Source organism: Chionomys nivalis, chromosome 2 (assembly GCF_950005125.1).
Source record: "Chionomys nivalis chromosome 2, mChiNiv1.1, whole genome shotgun sequence".
NCBI classification, from domain to species: domain Eukaryota; kingdom Metazoa; phylum Chordata; class Mammalia; order Rodentia; family Cricetidae; genus Chionomys; species Chionomys nivalis.
In genome coordinates this window covers 39,910,866-39,928,451 of record NC_080087.1, presented here as the reverse complement: position 1 = coordinate 39,928,451, position 17,586 = coordinate 39,910,866, and the positions used below count along the sequence as shown (strand labels likewise).

At 39.1% G+C, this 17,586-nt stretch overlaps 1 protein-coding gene across 4 annotated transcripts in view; it reads right to left on the bottom strand.

Annotated features, from left to right (window-relative positions):
- The window catches only part of Echdc1 (ethylmalonyl-CoA decarboxylase 1), a 28,895-nt gene extending 21,681 nt beyond the window's left edge, over positions 1-7,214 (bottom strand). The window contains exons 1-3 of one of the 4 annotated variants that reach the window (XM_057763334.1): positions 6,832-7,214; positions 3,901-4,116; positions 2,437-2,579 (exon numbers count right to left, since the gene is read on the bottom strand). In XM_057763334.1, coding sequence (XP_057619317.1) covers positions 2,437-2,579; positions 3,901-4,114 — 357 coding nt within the window. In that variant the 5' untranslated portion in view covers positions 4,115-4,116; positions 6,832-7,214. The other 3 variants (XM_057763335.1, XM_057763337.1, XM_057763338.1) reach the window with 3 other exon arrangements.
- Between the last annotated feature and the right edge of the window lie 10,372 nt (positions 7,215-17,586).

The following is a 17,586-nucleotide window of genomic DNA, read 5'->3' as shown; positions in this document are numbered from 1 at the left end:
CATGAAAGGAAAAATCCAAAGAAAAAGCTTAGGAATACAGTATTGTCAGTGCTTACACCATGATGGGTATGTGAGGGGAACACTGGGCTTGTCTGTTTCTGTGGATGCTTGGAAATTTTCTTCAGAATTTTTAATTGAAAAATTACAGTGGCAAAAAAACAACATAATTACCTCTTAAAGACAAATCTTCTAATAATCATACTAAAGCATTTTATTATATTTAGAGGACAATTTAATCCACTCCCTAAATTGACATACATATATATCAGTTACTTCATCATTCCCAGAAAGGAAGTTCATCAGACATGCAGATGCTACTGACACGTTTGTTACACAAAGAGTCAGTATGCTGGCCACAGAAACGCCGTGCTGAGAGAACAGATTCAGAATGTGCGGTCACAGCAGGTCTCATGGTCTCAGCTGCAAGAGTTAGATGCATTCAAACATCCAACTACAACTCATGTTAGGTGCCTGCAATTCCTAGACTTCAAGACTTTAAATTTCATTTATTTACATGAACATAATTGCTTCTCAGGTGCAGAAGATTACAGATTACTTGAAAAAATATTTCAGGAATTATATATACATACTATTTCTACTTGTCAATTTTAAAATAAGGATTAATAAATATACCCTATTCTTTAAAAATGTTATTGTGACCCTGAATATTATCCACAAAGACATTGATGTGGTGAGTCATGACTATAAGCCTAGCGCTCAGAACACTGGGGTTGGAGGATTTCAGGGACTTTTTTTAAAAATAGATTTATTTATTTATTTATTATGTATACAACATTCTGTCTCCATGTATGGCCAGATCTCATTACAAATGGTTGTGAGCCATAACCAGTGCTCTTAACCACTGAGCTATCTCTCTAGCCCTGATTTCAGAGACTTTTTAAGACAGTCAAGGATACAAAGTGTACATAATGAACAACAGGACAGCAGTAGTACAAAACGACTCTACTACAGAATAAGACTGTACACACAGACACACACAGACAGACACACCATATATATATATATATATATATATATATATATATATATACACACACACACACACACACACCCAGAGTATGAGGAACTTTCACAGATGAGAGTTCTAAGGAATCATGATGACTCCCTAAATAGGATTCAAAGCAGAAAAAGAACAAAATAGTGATGTGGGATTTCTCTCTGTATGCTGTGATTACCATTAATGAATAAAAAAAACTGGCTTGGCCTGATAGGGTAGAACAGATCTAGGAGGGGAAAACTAAACAATGCTGGGAGGAAGAAGCCAAGGAGCCACCAGTGGAGACAGGTGCGCTGAAGCTTTGCAGGTAGGCCACGACCTCGTGGTGATGCACAGATAAATGGAGATGGGCTAAATTAAGATGTAAGAGTTAGCCAATAAGAAGCTAGAGGTCATGGGCCAAACAGTGATTTAAATAATATAGTTTCTGTGTGACTATTTCGAGAGTCTGGGCAGCCTGAAAACAAATAAGCAGCCTCTTACAACACAACTACCAATACCAATAATTTATGAAATTTCTTCTCCCCCCTCTTTTACACCACTCTGACATGTAAAAGAAGTACACATCTAATGTATGCAACTTGAGTTTACAGGTAATCAGTAATTCAATTATCAGCACCTATTCAGACTGCAGATACACCCATCAATTATAGTATTTTTATTATCCCCTTTATCATCAGTGTGGAGTGTATAAGAACACTCAATGTAAGACCCACAATTTATGGATATACTATAGCATTGCTCAATATAGGCACTATGCTAGAGAACTAATTTCTAGCACTAATTTACCTGTGTAACAGAAATCTATTTCCCATATTCTCTCCTTAGTACCTGTCAAACACCATTCTACTCTGTGTTCCAATAAGCTTCTCTATTTGAGATTCCACGTATGAGATCAGTGTGGGATTTCACTAGCAGTAATCTTTATACCAAAGTAATATGCTAAAAACAAAGGGCATAGGGTTCACATATGGAGAACTCTACACTATTTTTCCAACTGTTTCACAATATTAAAATTATTCTAAAGTATCAATTTTTGTAAAAAAATATTCAATCAAATTAGAAAGGAAAGAAATGTGAGGGCACTATTGGGAAGGAAAGAGCAGGAGCAATACTGAAAGCATCCTCCAAAATCACCAGCGCAACCAAAGAGCGCTCCTCTTAGACCACAAAGACGAGTCCTTTCAGCATGTCAACCCAACTGTCTTTCAGATAGCCTCTGTAGGTCAGACCTCAGCATTTGTTTTCCTACATTATTCACCTTATAAATCTTTATAATTTCTCACGAAGAATAAAAAGGAAACAAACTAAACAAAACAGAAAAACTACAGTTAGAAAGCTAAGGAGTACGAGTTATGACAAGAACCACATAGGACGGTCTGCTGGGGGCAGCCTCAGCACACAGCCTACATACTTGCCTCTGGAGTGGAGAGTGCTTTCACAGCATTCAGATCAGATCCTGAGCAAAAAGTATTTTTTGCCCCATGGACAATGAGGCCTTTCCCTTCTGTCCAATTTTCCAGATCAATTACCCTTTCCAAAAGTTGTAGCATCATGACACCTACCAGATGAGAGCAAAAACATGAACAGATGTAAGAGACTGCTGAAAACAGAAATAGTAACATGTCGAGCAAGCCTACCAGGACGTATACTTTACTACTGTGTATCTACTGTGTATCTACCAAATGCCTATTTTGCTGACTGTAAGGGTAAAAGTTAGATGCTGTGGATCCCTGAGTGGCTGCAACAGGCCACTGGCTGGTCCCGGCACTGGGCAAAACTGCCTTTCATCTAAACTGAAGATCTCCAGACATGGACAGAATCGCTGGAATCGACAGCCTAGCTGCTCAGGTCAAGGTAGGCTTGTCTTCCTTCAGGTTTCTTAGTCCACTGGATCTTCTGGAGCCTGGCATGCTCTACACTAAACAGCAAAGACAAATACAACCTTCAGTGACCATAGAGGGCCCTGAGGAGTAGCTCTAGGTGACAACCAAGTAAGTTCTCTGTCATTTTTTAATCAGTAACTCAAGTAAAATTTTATCCTTCTTTAAGATCTCTGATGTAGCCGGGCGGTGGTGGCGCACGCCTTTAATCCCAGCACTTGGGAGGCAGAGGCAGGCGGATCTCTGTGAGTTCGAGACCAGCCTGGTCTACAAGAGCTAGTTCCAGGACAGGCTCCAAAAAAACCACAGAGAAACCCTGTCTCGAAAAACCAAAAGAAAAAAAAAAAGATCTCTGATGTAGTTTGACAGCTGAGACGTTTTGTCATTTAAAAGGACAACCTCACCAAATTGCAGTAAATTACAAATACAAGATATTAAGGTGTGTACCTGCAAGTAATAAAGGTGTGAGGACAAACACAAGTTAACAAAATTCTCTCTCACGCTGCCTTCCATAGTCTTAAAATACTTTTCATTATGCAAAAATATCTGTGTGGAATCTGTGATAGTTACTTTTCTCACTGCGGTGTCAAATTCCTGATAAGAAACAAATGAAGAAAGGAAGGCTTTATTTCAGCTCCCAGCTTGTGAGGGCGCACGCCATCACGGCAAGGAAGGTATGGCATCAGGGTTGGGAGGGCAGCTCTATTTGATTTTGCTTCCTAAATGATGGCTACTAGAATATTTACCTCTACATATGAATTTCATTTTTATTAATATTTGCACTCATAATTAAATAAATAACCATATGCATAATTACAAAATATTTCTGGTTTACATTACAGTCATTTATACACACACACACACACACACACACACACACACACACACTACAAGGAATACCAAGACTTTCAAGGATCTTGTCAGCACGGCCAGGCCCGGAAACTACAATAGCAGGCTCTGACTCAGTGTCACTCTCTCTGGAGAGGGGACATCCCGTACCTGAGAAGGCATTCATTTTACTGGGGTTGTTCAGAGTGAGAATGCCAATGCCATTCTGCTTCTTCTGGAGGTCAATGGAGCCGCCAGGAAACTGCTCCAGTACCTTTCTCACTTCCTCCTCGTGGAAGCCATGGGATGTGTTATAAAGCGACACCCCTGTTTGTAACAGTTTCATCCTTGCAGACAGAGATGTAGTCAGAAGACTTTTTGCCATTTCTGGAAAAGAAAGAAGTATGAAATTGCTCCAATAAAAGACTCAATTTTATTTTTCTGCCATTATATCTGGATATAATGATAAGCTTTTCTCTTGAATTGTGAAAACCTCTCCAATGAAGGTAAGTTCCATTTAAAAAAAAAAAATTAAGACATGGCCTGGTTAAGTAGGCCAGGCGAGCCTACATCTCATTTTCCTTCAAGGTTCCAGCTTTCCTAAGTGTTCGTCCATGCTGGCGTGGACTTTGAGGGACGCAGCTAGCTGCCTTTGAGTTATTCCTGCTCCTGTAAGTAAACCAATAAATGCACTAGCTCACCAAGGTGGTATTTAGAGGACAGTTACGTTGGCCTGTCATTGGTTCTCAGTTTGGACTTAACTCTCCCTCCCCGGGGAAGAGTGTCTTGCAACACTTTGTGTGTGTGCATTTTTCATCAGCTGTTACAGGTCTTTTATTCTACTGCCCACAACTTTCCTAAAGGCTGTAAGTAAGATAACAAGTCTCACATTTCTAGCTCTGATTCAGGCCTCATTTATAGCTGGATGTCCCTATAATTCAATTGGTATATTCTGAAATTGAGATTTTTTTTTATGCCTCTCTACTAACGAAAGAAGTATGTCCAAAGATTTCCTTGATTTGGCCTTTACTTAAAACTTTCATCTCTTCTCTCATGATCACCCCTCGCATATACGTATACACATACATATACATATATACATACATGGACTCAAATAACCAGAGTCTCACAAATATAATATGCTATTTATTCCCCCCCTTAAATTATTTTTCCTCCTTTTTTCTGACCTGGTACTTTAAAAAATATTCCTAAGTTTCCCCTAATAGTGATTATTAATATTACCCCAAGTAAACATGTAAACATGTTACATATATCAGTAATTTTTGTTTCTTCTCACAAGGTAAATAAATGTTAATGATGGCTAATGGTGCTAAGATGAAAGACATTGGTGAATTAGTGCAACATCTGAAAATTCAAGTAAAGAGTTTAAGATTCAGGTGTTGCCACAGTTTAGACACACATAAACAACCTACATTTGCTTTACTCTTGGCAACACAAGGCAATGAAAAAGGGACAGTTACAATTTTATAAAACATTTTTCAATGCAAAAAAATAACCAAACTGTATCATGTGGGCTGTTCTGCTGTCCTAACAGGGAACAGATTGTTCCAGCTGAGAAAACTTTCTGCCAAAGCACTGGAAAGCTGAAAAGGATACCCCTCTGGCCATCTGGGACCAAAGGTTTCCCTCGCCAATTCTCCCACTAACAATCCTTTTCTATTTAACCCCATGCTGGAATCAATAACTTGGGCTAGAAAGTTTACATAATTCCATATTTAAATCAATCAGAGTAAGGAAAGAAACAAACAATAAAAAAATCAGAAGGCACTTTAGATTGAAATATATAACCTGTTTCTCAGGTTTTCAATTTCACACTCCTTTTTTTTTTTTTTTTTTTTTGGTTTTCGAGACAGGGTTTCTCTGTGGTTTTGGAGCCTGTCCTGGAACTAGCTCTTGTAGACCAGGCTGGTCTCGAACTCACAGGGATCCGCCTGCCTCTGCCTCCCAAGTGCTGGGATTAAAGGCGTGCGCCACCACTGCCCAGCTAATTTCACACTCCTTAACTCTCAAATCCCGCTACATGCTACCCACACCTCCCCCGCGCCACCACACACTCAAGAAAGTAACTTTCATTGTCTCAAATCTTATTTATTGTCATCCTAAACTTCAGCATATATGATATTACAATCTTTTGTATTTTGGACAGTAATGCCAAATCATCCCCTCCACTTCCCTAGTCTGCATAAAATCCCATCTCCATTACCAACATCTGTGATCTCATCAAACACGGTCCCGACTATTTCTGACAAATTGTCCTGCAAAACTCTGTTGCCAAGAGAGCACCTGGAGTGCTGGGAATACTTCCCGGCAAATAATTTCCTTAAAACAAATTCGTAGGCTTCAGGACTTGATCTAGCTGGTTCTTCAGTCTAACTCACCCCGCTGCAACTTTGTCTCTCCCCAAGCCGGTTTGCCTTTCAGGAATGATTACTAACTGCTTTGTGTGCCCCATCAGATCATCAGCTAATCGGCTGTCAAGCAATAGTCCAATGAGGTGTCCAAAAACAAAACAAATCCGTTTCGTTGCCCTGCCCCTTCTTCCTCCAACCACCCCTGAGATTTCATAATTCTACCTGTCAATTCCTCCAAGGAGAATACTATTTCTTCACACTAAGTCTCCGATTAGTCTTGCTCTGATTGCTAAACCTGTAGCATCCAGAAGAAGAGAGAGTAATACGTTATAGAATCAGACGTGGAAGTTAGGAAAATAAGAAGTACTAACTTTTACGCCCTCCAGAAAGCCTTTCCCGGCAGTAACTCCTCAAGGATTTGGACAAAAGTGGGGAAGGGGTAAAAAACTTTGCTAACACCCGCTTAGTTCGGTTGCTCCTCCTTTGTTGTTAAAAGGTTGGCTTCACGAAACAAGTATGAAGGCAATGCTTAAAAGAAGCAAGATAATTTAGTTCACAAGTAGACATTAGAGAAATCCAACTGAACATCACCTAAGTTCTCAAGGGGATTCCAAAGTACTCAGAACTCAGCTTATTGGTTTGATTCAAATCTCCTCAGCCTTTGAAATTGCTGACGTCGCTGTTTTCCCAAGATCTCTGCAAAACGCCCCGGAATCTCCCCGAGACCCACCTGAGCGGCTCCTGCACTGACTTCAGCAGCCGGCAGAGGGCAGCGCGCCTGCGCGGCGACCCGGTGCGCAGTCGCGCGCTCCTCCGCTCAGGAATCGCCGGGCACGGCGCTCCTCCCCCATCACGCCACACTGGGTTCCGGGGTTCCCGGGGGAGCCGAGCTCCCACGCTCGCCGACCGCCGCTGTCCAGGTTTACGGCCCCAGAGCCCCAGCGCTGACTTCCCCTTCCGCTTTCTCAAGCCCCTCTTCCGCTCTCCGTACGCCACCTTCCGTACGCTACCTTCCGCTGCGCGCGACCCTCTTCCGCTCTCACCTCGGCTTCCGGGACTCTGGCCCGCTGACCTGTTTTGCTCCTGCCGTGCCGAGCCTGCTCACTCTCGGGCCCTTCGCTAGCCAGAGCCCCTGGGCCATCCGAAAGAACTCCCCGGCCCCGAAGACCCACCCGTTCCCTTCAGATCCCCCACACACACTCCTTTTCGGGCACTTTCTCTCCAGATGTCGCGAGCTGGAGGAGGGACTTGGGTTTTTCTGTGTTTCTTTGCCGTAGGGTTCAGGCTATGGAAAGGAGAGACCCTAGATGCTTCTCATCCTGTTCGATTGCTAACCTAGAAAGAAGAGAAAGGAAGAGAATGGCAAAGGATATCGAGCCTTTTTAGATTTAAGAGTTATTGTGGGCAGTATTATGTCATCAAAAATTAAATATTCAGTGAATACTTGAGACATGACATGCACTATGGCATGTGCTCTTTAAGGAAACCAAGCTAGAAATCTGTATTGACCTCTATTTTTATGACACAGGCTGTAAAGAAGTACTTTGGAAGCCAGCCGAAAAGAGAGGTGCTTTTACTCCACATTTTATCCCAGAGAAAGAACTCAGGTAGAGGATATCAAAGGTAGATTAAAGAGGCTGAAACATTTTAATCGATAACTTGGAACAGTAGGGGCATGTCTGTTCCTAGTTGAGCAGATGCAATTTGGATGTTTTAAGAGGACAGTCTGAACTAAGTAGAGAAATGGAGAAAGTACAGCTTGCTTGTCAGTGGAGAGAAAGTCCAGCAGCATTTTTTTGTTTGTGTTTACGACAAGATCTAACCTACAGACACCGAGGAGACAAAAGGCTTTGCCTTTCTTGTAAGGTGTGCTTCTTGGGTCCTCGCAAATGTCGAGTGTGTGTGTGTGTGTGTGTGTGTGTGTGTGTAAGAGAAAGAGAGGAAGGTTGATTTGCATACAACTGTAAAGGTTTTTTTTTTCAAGTACTTTGTTAAGAAAAGGAAGTGTAAACCAAGCTTGATGTTGCATACCTGTAATCCCAATATTTTGTAAAGTGGATGCAGTAGGATCAAGAGTTTAAGGGCACCTTTAGCTATATAGAGTAGAGGGCCAGCCTGAGCTATTGAAACTCTGGGTTTTGTTTGTTTTTGCTTTGAAAAAGGGAAGAAAAGGGTAGAAATTAAAGATGGGTATCTAGAGGCCATCAGTTTTATACTGACTAAAACAAATAAATGAGCTTTTGGGAGCATTTTAAGAGTAGTTGGGAACCAGTTTGGCTAGCTCTGTGCGTTTGTTTGGAAGATACTCTCATGTTCCTAGACTTCTTGAATTATCATAAATAAGGATCAAAGGAATAGGACCATTTGGTGGGATGGATATAACCCTGCAAAGCACTAGAGAAAAATGATGATCGGTTTAGAGTACAACGGTGTGAATGATAAGAGCAGAAGCCTAGGTTAGCAGAACCAGTAGGAAGAAGTCCAATATTTTTTCAAAAGGGAATAAGAACTAGTTTATTATAAAGGCTAATGTGGATGAGGTTTGGGCTACCCCACTTTTTTGTTCCAAAATGGTTACAGCTTTATGAAGGTGTTATAGTAAAGATTTGCCACTTGTATAGGTTTAATAAAATGCTGATTGGCCATTTTATTGATAGGTGGGGCGACCAGAACAGGACAATTCTGGGAAGAGGAAAGGCTTCAGTCTGTAGTCACCCAGACACATAGGAAGCAAGATGAGAATGCCTTGCTGATAGGTACCAAGTCACATGGCTAACACAGATGAGAATTATGGGTTAATGTAAGATGTAAGAGAATAAGAAAGCCTCAGCTAATAGGCCAACCAGTTTATAATTAATGTAGGCCTCTGTGTGTTTCTTTGGTACTGGACAGTTGCAGGATCGGGCAGGACAGAAACCTCTGGCAGCAATTTAGGCTGAGCAGGGTATTCCTCCAAAAAGAATGGGATCCAAAACTCCAGTTCATGCAGTAGGGATAAATCTTGGTCCCATGGTTAGTGGCCGCAAAGATAGTCACAATCACACATCTTCCTCCCACATTCAGAGAGCCTAGTTTGGTCCTATGCAGGTTCCCCTTCTGTCAGTCCAGAGTCAGTAAACTCCCATCAGCTGTTTCTGTGAGTATCCCCATCACAGTCTTGACCCCTTTGCTCATAATATTACTCCTCACTCTCTTCTACTGGTCTCCAAAAGCTCGGCCCATTGTTAGCTGTGGATCTATGCATCTGCTTCTATCAGATGCTGGACAAAATATCTATAATGACAATTAAGGTAGTCATCAGTCTGATTTTAGGGGGAAGGTCAGTTCAAGTACCCTCTCCACTATAGCTTAGGGTTTTAGATGGGGTCATCCTTGTGGATTCCTAGGAATTTCCCTGGTGACAGGTTTCACGCTAGCCCCATAATGGCTCCCACAATCAAGATATCTCTTTCCTTGCTCTCTCTGTTCTTCCCCAATGTCAACCATCCTGTTTCCTTATATTCTCTTCCTCCCTCCCCTTTTCTCCTCCCTCCCCTTTTCTCCTCCCTCCCCTTCTCTCCTCCCTTCCCATTTGCCCTCCCTCCTCTCCTCCCCTCCCCTTCCCTTTTGCCCTCCCTCCTCTCCTTCCACCCAAATCTCCAATTTCTTATGTAGTAGTCAGTTTAAGCTGTTATGCTGTTGAACAGAAAATCCTCTTAACAATAGGGACTAGACAGCGCTCATTAGTCATTTTGCACCTTGACTGGTTGTGTTCAATGTACTCTAGCAGCCTTTGTTCTTTTTTGTGTGACTCTATAATACTATCTTTATTAAGTAAGGAGAAACCTGTGTAATTTGGATATGATACTACCTTAACCCTTGTCAGTTTTTCAAGTCTTTCATGAGTTGCCAGTTTTCAACATTTACTATCAAGTTGAGATGGAATGGGTAAAAGGGAGGGAAAAAAGTTAAAAGAGAGTTTAAAAGTATCTAAGGAATTTGGAGAAGAAAAAAATACTGAACTCTTGTTGTTAGAGAACTAAAGTAACAAAATCCTTGTTTATATTTCATATACAGTCTCCTCTGTATCCATATGTATGATTTAATCATTATCTTGAACAAATTGTGAAGACAAGATGCTAAAAAGAAATCCCACACTAAATCACAGTTGAGTATAATAAAGGGTTATTTATTTAGGGCTAGACTCAGATCACAGTCCTTTGTAAAAATGAGGAACAGGAGCTGAATCAAGGAGCCAAAAGAGAGGGTGACCACGTGCTTTACATAGATCGGCATTTATAGTATGAGGCCATGCCCAAGAGAGCAAGTAATTTAAAGGCTACTGTCCGTAGCAATTCCTACAGCACTTTCCCTTTTGTTTAAATAAGAAAGTTCTAAGCCTAATACAAAATTATATGCAGTAAGAACAAATATCAGGTGTAAAATTAGAATTACAACCAGCATAAGCAATATCAAGCAAGAAAACATGGGGAAAATGATTCAATAATTATCCTATCCTAAGGAGTTTAAATCTTGTATAATAAATAACTTGGCCAAGTCATGAGAGGAAAGCAACTACAACTGTCTAGTCTTCAACTCCATTGAAGACCTCAGAAGGGAAACAGTATTACTTGAGTAAGCAGGAAGAGCAGTCAACTTCAAAAATGTGCAACAAATTACAGAGACAACTGACTACCTAGGCAATCACCCAAAGTCTCATTTGCAACATTGAAGCAAACAACTTTGGCAAATGCCTAGATTAACTGACAGATCATTTTCAGAGGCAGGAAAAATTTCAAAACCGTTTTACCATGTCTTGGCAAGATTTGTCAGTCTTTTTTCTTGTATCCTGCTTGTCCTGTTCTGATGGGAGACTTTACCCAATCACCTTCTGTTTAGGGTGTGTCCCCCTGAGGCCACAGAAAAACAGATAAAATAACCATGTACGCTTGTTTCTTCCTCTTTGCATTCCTGCTCTCAGAGACTATTTGCAATTTTCTCAGACCAAATATTAATCTGGGAATTTTACCATCATTTACTTTCACAGGACCCCCTAAGAAGAACATCGCCCCCATGCCAGCTGGAAGCAATCTTAGAGGACAACGTCCCCTCTCCCAGCAGAGTTTGCCCTCGGGTTTAGGGACATCATTTAAGGGTTGGTATAGGGTTGAGGGGATGGAGGAGGTATTTTATAGGCTCAGGGGTGTTTATAAAAAAAAGGGAAAAAAAGGGGGATTAACTGGTTTGATGGGATAATTGATATTTGTGAGTTATTGTTTTTAGAAAATTGTATTGGTGTTGATTCTTGTATATTGATATATTGAATATTGTATGTGAGTATGCTTCTACCTCTATTTATTGTATCTGAGTATACTTCTACCTCTATTTAAAATTGATGTATATATATATATATTGTATTGATATATACATATACGTATATTTGCCATATTGCAGTGTACATTTCTACCTTTGATATTACTTATGTAATGACAATTGTTTACATTTGGAGGTCATTGTCCTCATTTACTGCACAGTTGTTTATTCTCTTAGTCTTCAAGTTAGATAGGTATCGAGAATTATAAATCAATGGTCATATATGTTTGTCATATTTATATTTAGGCTAATCAGGTTCTTTGGATACATAGAGATTATATTTAGTATAGATAGTATAATCTTCAACATCTTTGAAGAACTGTAGAAAATGGCCTTTAATCTAACTTAGAATTTCGTGCTAACGAGGCACAATCACTCCTGGCAATACCGCTCTACTCCCGAGAGAACGTTGAGCACCAAAGACTCTCCACCGGGAGTTTGTTGTCTTCTTGGCAGAACTGGCCTTTGGGCAAAGAAAAGCCCATACCTTGACTACTGACAAAGATACAGAGTATCCATAAGTGGATAAAAACAGGATTGTCTTATCTTGCCAAGACAGGGTAGGATAGTTCTAAAAAGTTCCTTGCCTTTGAAAATGGTATGTCAGTTATGTTAGGCCTTAGCCAAAGTTGGTTGCCTCAACATTGCAAATGAGACTTTGTGTGATTGCCCAGGTAGTCAGTTGTCTCTGTCATTTGTTGCACATTTTGGAAGTTTCTCATTTGTACTTCCTGGTTGCTCAAGTAATATTACTTCCCTTCTCAGATCTTTGATGGAGTTGAAGATTAGATAATTGTAGTTACCCTCTCCATTATTTAGACTCCTTGAAATAAAAGGCTTAGCAAAACTTTTGTTATATGTTTCTTGCTTAATACTGTTTGTTGTTTGTAATTTTATATTTGGTATCTGTTCCTACTGTATATAGTATTATTGGGTTTAGTTTGATCTTGTTTAGACAAAGGGGGAGATGATGGGGGACTTTAGCCAATCACCTTCTGTTTAGGGTGTGTCCCTTTGGGGCTACAGAAAAACAGATAAAATACCCATGTGCACTTGTTTCTTCCTCTTTGAGTTCCTGCTCTCCTGAATCACTGGAACCCTGGTTTTGTAAGTTTCCTTTCTTCTTTTTATTAAAGCTGAATATTACTTTAAGTTGGTTTGGTTAATTACAACTTCTGATTTGCCTCACCCATCACTGTTCAGATATTGCATTTTGTCAGTAGTCAATGCATGGGCAGTTCCTTTTCCAAAGGCCAGTTTTGCCAAGAAGAAAACAAGTTCCAAGTGGAGTCTCTTCAGTGTTCAACATTCTCTCAGGAATAAATCAGTGTTGGCAGGAGCAATCATGTCTCAGGTCAACAAACCCTAAGTTATTTAAATGCCATATTCTACAGCTCTTTGAAGTGGTTGAAGATTACCTATCTATGTAGAATACAAACTCTATGTATCAAAAGAACCTGATTAGTCTAAATATAAGTATGGCAAACATAGATGACATTGACCTATAATTTTTAATACCTATATAACTTAAAAACTAAGACTTCATTTTAGAATATTAAACAATCTTTAAACAACTGTGCAACAAATGAGGACAATGATCTCAAAATGTAAATAGTGTATAAGTATCTTGATCAGAGGTACAAATGTATATTGCAATATGATAAATATATCCTAAAACTATATACATAATATCTTACGCAGAGGTAGAAGCATGCATGCATACATATAATATGACATGAGATATTTGCCTAAGATACAAATATTGTAGACAAAAATAGGAACATATTCAATATAACTTTAGTTTGTATCAACATACAATAATCTATACCAATGTAAATTGCCTATAAATAATAGCTCACAAGTATTCACTCTATTACACATTATTATTATTAGTGTCAATAAGCTCACACTAATCTATTATCCCATCCAATTACCCCCCTTTTTTTCAAAGAGATCCCTGAGCCTACATAATTTCCCCCACAATCCCAAACCCTATACCAATTATAATCAACCTCTAAATGATGTCCCTAACCCTGAGGACAAACTTTGTTGGGAGAGGGTGTAGTGGGGAGCTGCTGGCTGTGTTCATGCCGCCTCAGCTCCCGGTCGCATGGCTAGCTTATGCCCCGAAATAACAACACACAAACTGTATTCTTTTAAACACTGCTTGGCCCATTAGCTCTAGCCCTTACTGGCTAATTCTCATATCCCGATCAACCCATTCTAATAATCTGTGTAGCACTAGTCTTACCGGGAAAGATTCAGCATGTCTGACCTGGTGGCTTGCTTCATCGCGTCTGGCTCTGAGAGGAGCTGCCCTGCATCTGAGCTCACTTCCTCTTCCTCCCAGCATTCTGTTCTGTTTACTCCACCCACCTATGTTCTAACCTATGAGGGCCAAGCAGTTTCTTTATTTTTAACCAATGACCTTCCTCCATCAAGAGGGGACATCATCTTCTAAAATTACTTTCAGCTGCCATGGGGGTGATGTTCTTTCTATGGGATCCTGTGAAAGTAAAATGATGGCTATGTTCCAAAATTACTGTATGGTATAATTTCAAATAGTCTCTGAGTATTCAGTAGGATTTTTTTTTGAGGTTCCTATTTGGAGTTCTGTTGTAAAAAAGTGCACCATTTCTACTAACGAAGTTGGAATTGTCTTGAACAGCTGGTACCCAAGACAGGTCTTATAGTAGTGCTATCAGCATCATGATGTCATATCAACCAGGTGGAGTTTTGTTGTGGGACCCCATCTTCTTCCTGGAAACTTCAAAGATTACTGCAGGAAAATTCATTGTCCATTGTGGAAAATTTAAACATTATTTAAACAAACATATATTCAATAATTAAAGGTACAGTAGAGACAAAAATAGGTATGACAAACAGTACATTTTTTTTCTAAATTCTTTCTTCTTTCTGTTCCATATCAGACAGTTCCTGACATGAGACGGAAACTGAATTTTTCTTTAAACAGCATGCTTGGATTTAGAGAAGGACAGAGCCATTGTCTAACTCCAAAGCCAGCTTTAATTTTTAAGTGAGTCATGACTATTATTCTAATTTATGTTTAGAGATGCTCACCTTCAGATGACAAGTCCTCATAAGTCATAACTCTCCTTGCTTGGTGATCATATCTGGATAATTATTGTTTTCTCTTTAGGCATCTAGATGACCAGGGTCTCTTGAATATCTGAAGATGAATATTTTCCTGCACAGACAAGAGCAGAACCCTGCCCCAACCCTTATGAGGTTTCCTTACCACCTGTATGGTTGCCACTTCTGTGGATGAGCTGTCATTTCTCTTTCTCAAATATTTCTCATTTTCAAACTAAATCTTTATTAATTTTGATGGTATCCATAACTTTTCTTCTTCTGTTGAAACAAGAGCAGAACTCCTTACCTAATGTAGCACATCTTCTGGTTTCCATTGTGAGGTGAACACATCCTTGAAATACACTGGCTGATTAAATTCAGAAGATTTTCTATTATCTAATATCTCTCTGCTGCTGCTGTCCCTTTCTCATTAGCATTCAAGGTCAATAAAGCATTATGGAATCTATTTCTGGGGGTATTTTCCATCCCTTTCTGTTTGTTTAACATGTCCTTTATAGTTTGATTTGAACTTTCTATAACTGTTTGAACTGCAGGATTGTGTGGTATTCCTGTAATATGCTTTATATTACAATAAGCAAAAAACTGTTTCATTTTCTTAAACATATATGATAGACCATTATCTGTCTTTATTTGTGTAGGTATACACATGATGGCCATAACTTCTAATAAATGTGTGATTACTAGATCAGACTTTTCTGAGCTCCAAGCAGTAGCCCATTAAAAACCTGAATAAATGTCAGTGGTGTTGTGTACATATTTTAATTTTCCAAATTCTGTAAAGTGGAACACATCCATCTGCCAGATTTCATCCCTTTGAGTACCCTTTGGGTTACTAACTGCAGGTAGCAGTGTTTGGTTATAGAAAGAGCAAGTAGGTCATCTCTTTAGCTTGTGGTCATGTAATAGAAAACTCTTTTTTAAAAATCTTTGCTGTTAATATGATGTTTTTAATGAAATTCTGAGGCCTTCAGCATATTTCCAATCAATAATCAATCAATTTCTGCATTACCTTGTGCTAAAGGACCTGACAGACCCATATGGGATCGGATATGTGTTATATATATATATGAGTTATATATCTTGAACCTGAATGAATAATGAAGTCAATTTTATATCATCTGGTATAAATTCAGCAGTTTCAATATGCAAAACAACTCTTTATGCATATTGCAAATCAGTAACTATATTGAAAGATTCTTTAAAATCCCTTCTTACCGTGAAAAAAGCATATAATTCTGCTTTTTGGACAGAATTAAAAGGGCTTTGTTCCACCTTACTTAAATATTCCAATTTTTAACCTGCCTTTCTTAATTTATTTGCATCAGTATAGAATGTACTGGTTCCAGTTATTGGTATGTCCTATACAATGTGGGGAAGGATCCAGTTAATTCTCTTTTTAATGTTAAATCTCTTGCTTTTGAGATATTGTTATTAATCTCTCCTAAAAAATTAAGCTCTTTGCATTGGTTCATTGTCTTCCCATAATTTTTAGTTTCAAGTAAAAGGCACTTTAATCTATGCTGGGTTTATACCTGCTAGTTGGCAAAGTCTCAATTTTCCTTTTATAATTAATTCAGACACTTTTTCCACATAAGTTTTTAATTTTTGCTTGGTTTATGTGGTAAAAACATCCATTCTAAAGTAATATCTTTCCTTTGCATTAAAATTCCTGTGGTGGAAATTCTGGAAGGCAATATGACTAGAATGCAATTAAGATTTGGATTCACCCTATCCACATATGCCTCCTAAAATTTTTCTTCAATGACAATCAATTCCTTTTCTGATCCAGCTGTTAATTCTCTGGGACTATTTAAGTATTTTCACCATCTATGGTTTTGTTTAAATGAGCATTTAAATTGGCACTTATTGTATAACAGGCCACTCCCAAGTGGGCGGGTAACTTAAAAGCTACCTGCGATAGGAATTCCTACATCAAAATTGGAATGCATTTTGAGACTGAACCACATAAAATGAGTTTTTGTTGTTGTTGTTGTTGTTGTTTTTTGAGACAGGGTTTCTCTGTAGCTTTGGAGCCTGTCCTGGAATTAGCTCTTGTAGACCAGGCTGGCCTCAAATAAAATGAGTTTTAAGTGCTCCGAGAAAACAGGAAGGTGGCAGATGAGAAGATCGAACCCCAACACCTAGTTTGTACTCCATATAATCTTGTAAAAAGTCAGAAAGCTTGCTACTACAACTCTTTTTTCTTTTTTCCAGTTGTGGCCTGGTTTTTACTATGCATGGCATATCACTCACTGTAAGTGTGCATCTTAGGGCAAAGACAGCTTATACTCTAGTAACTTTTGTGCTGAACAAATACTAGGGCCTGAGAGACAGTTCATTTAGTCAAAGTGCTCGCCTCACAAGCATGAAGACCTGAGTTTGAACCCAAGAACTCTTATGAAAACATTGGGTGTGTTGTGTGCTTGTAATCTCATTACTGGATATACTGGTCAGCCAATCTAGTTTAACACAAACTTCAGGCTAATGAGAGATTGTTTCAAAGGAAGTGTATTGTGTTCCTGAGAATGACACTGGAGGGCATTCCCTGGCTTCCATGTGCATCTGTGCCAGCACACTTGAGCATGCATACACACATGGATGGAAAGAATAGAAAGCACACTTTCATTCTTAGTGGGCTAATTCATTATCAAGTCTATAGCTGTTCACATGTTAACTCTTGGCTCAATTGGCAAATAAGATGTTTTAGTTTTCATAAAAACAGATCTAATTACTGTCTTCTCTATCTCTTGAAAATTTAAACTTGTTTTCTCCCTCTCTCACCTACACATGTTTTTGTTGTCAGAATTTAATTTTGTCAGAACTGGGATTTCATACTGGACAAGTACTGTGTCATTGAGCTACAATCCCAACCATATATTCAGAGTTTTTCAACGTTTACTCTTCTTTTTTTATTTTTTTTTATTTTTAATTTTTTTTTATTTTTTTTATTTTTTCTTTTGAGACAGGGTTTCTCTGTAGCTTTGGAGCCTGTCCTGGAACTGCCTTTGTAGACCAGGCT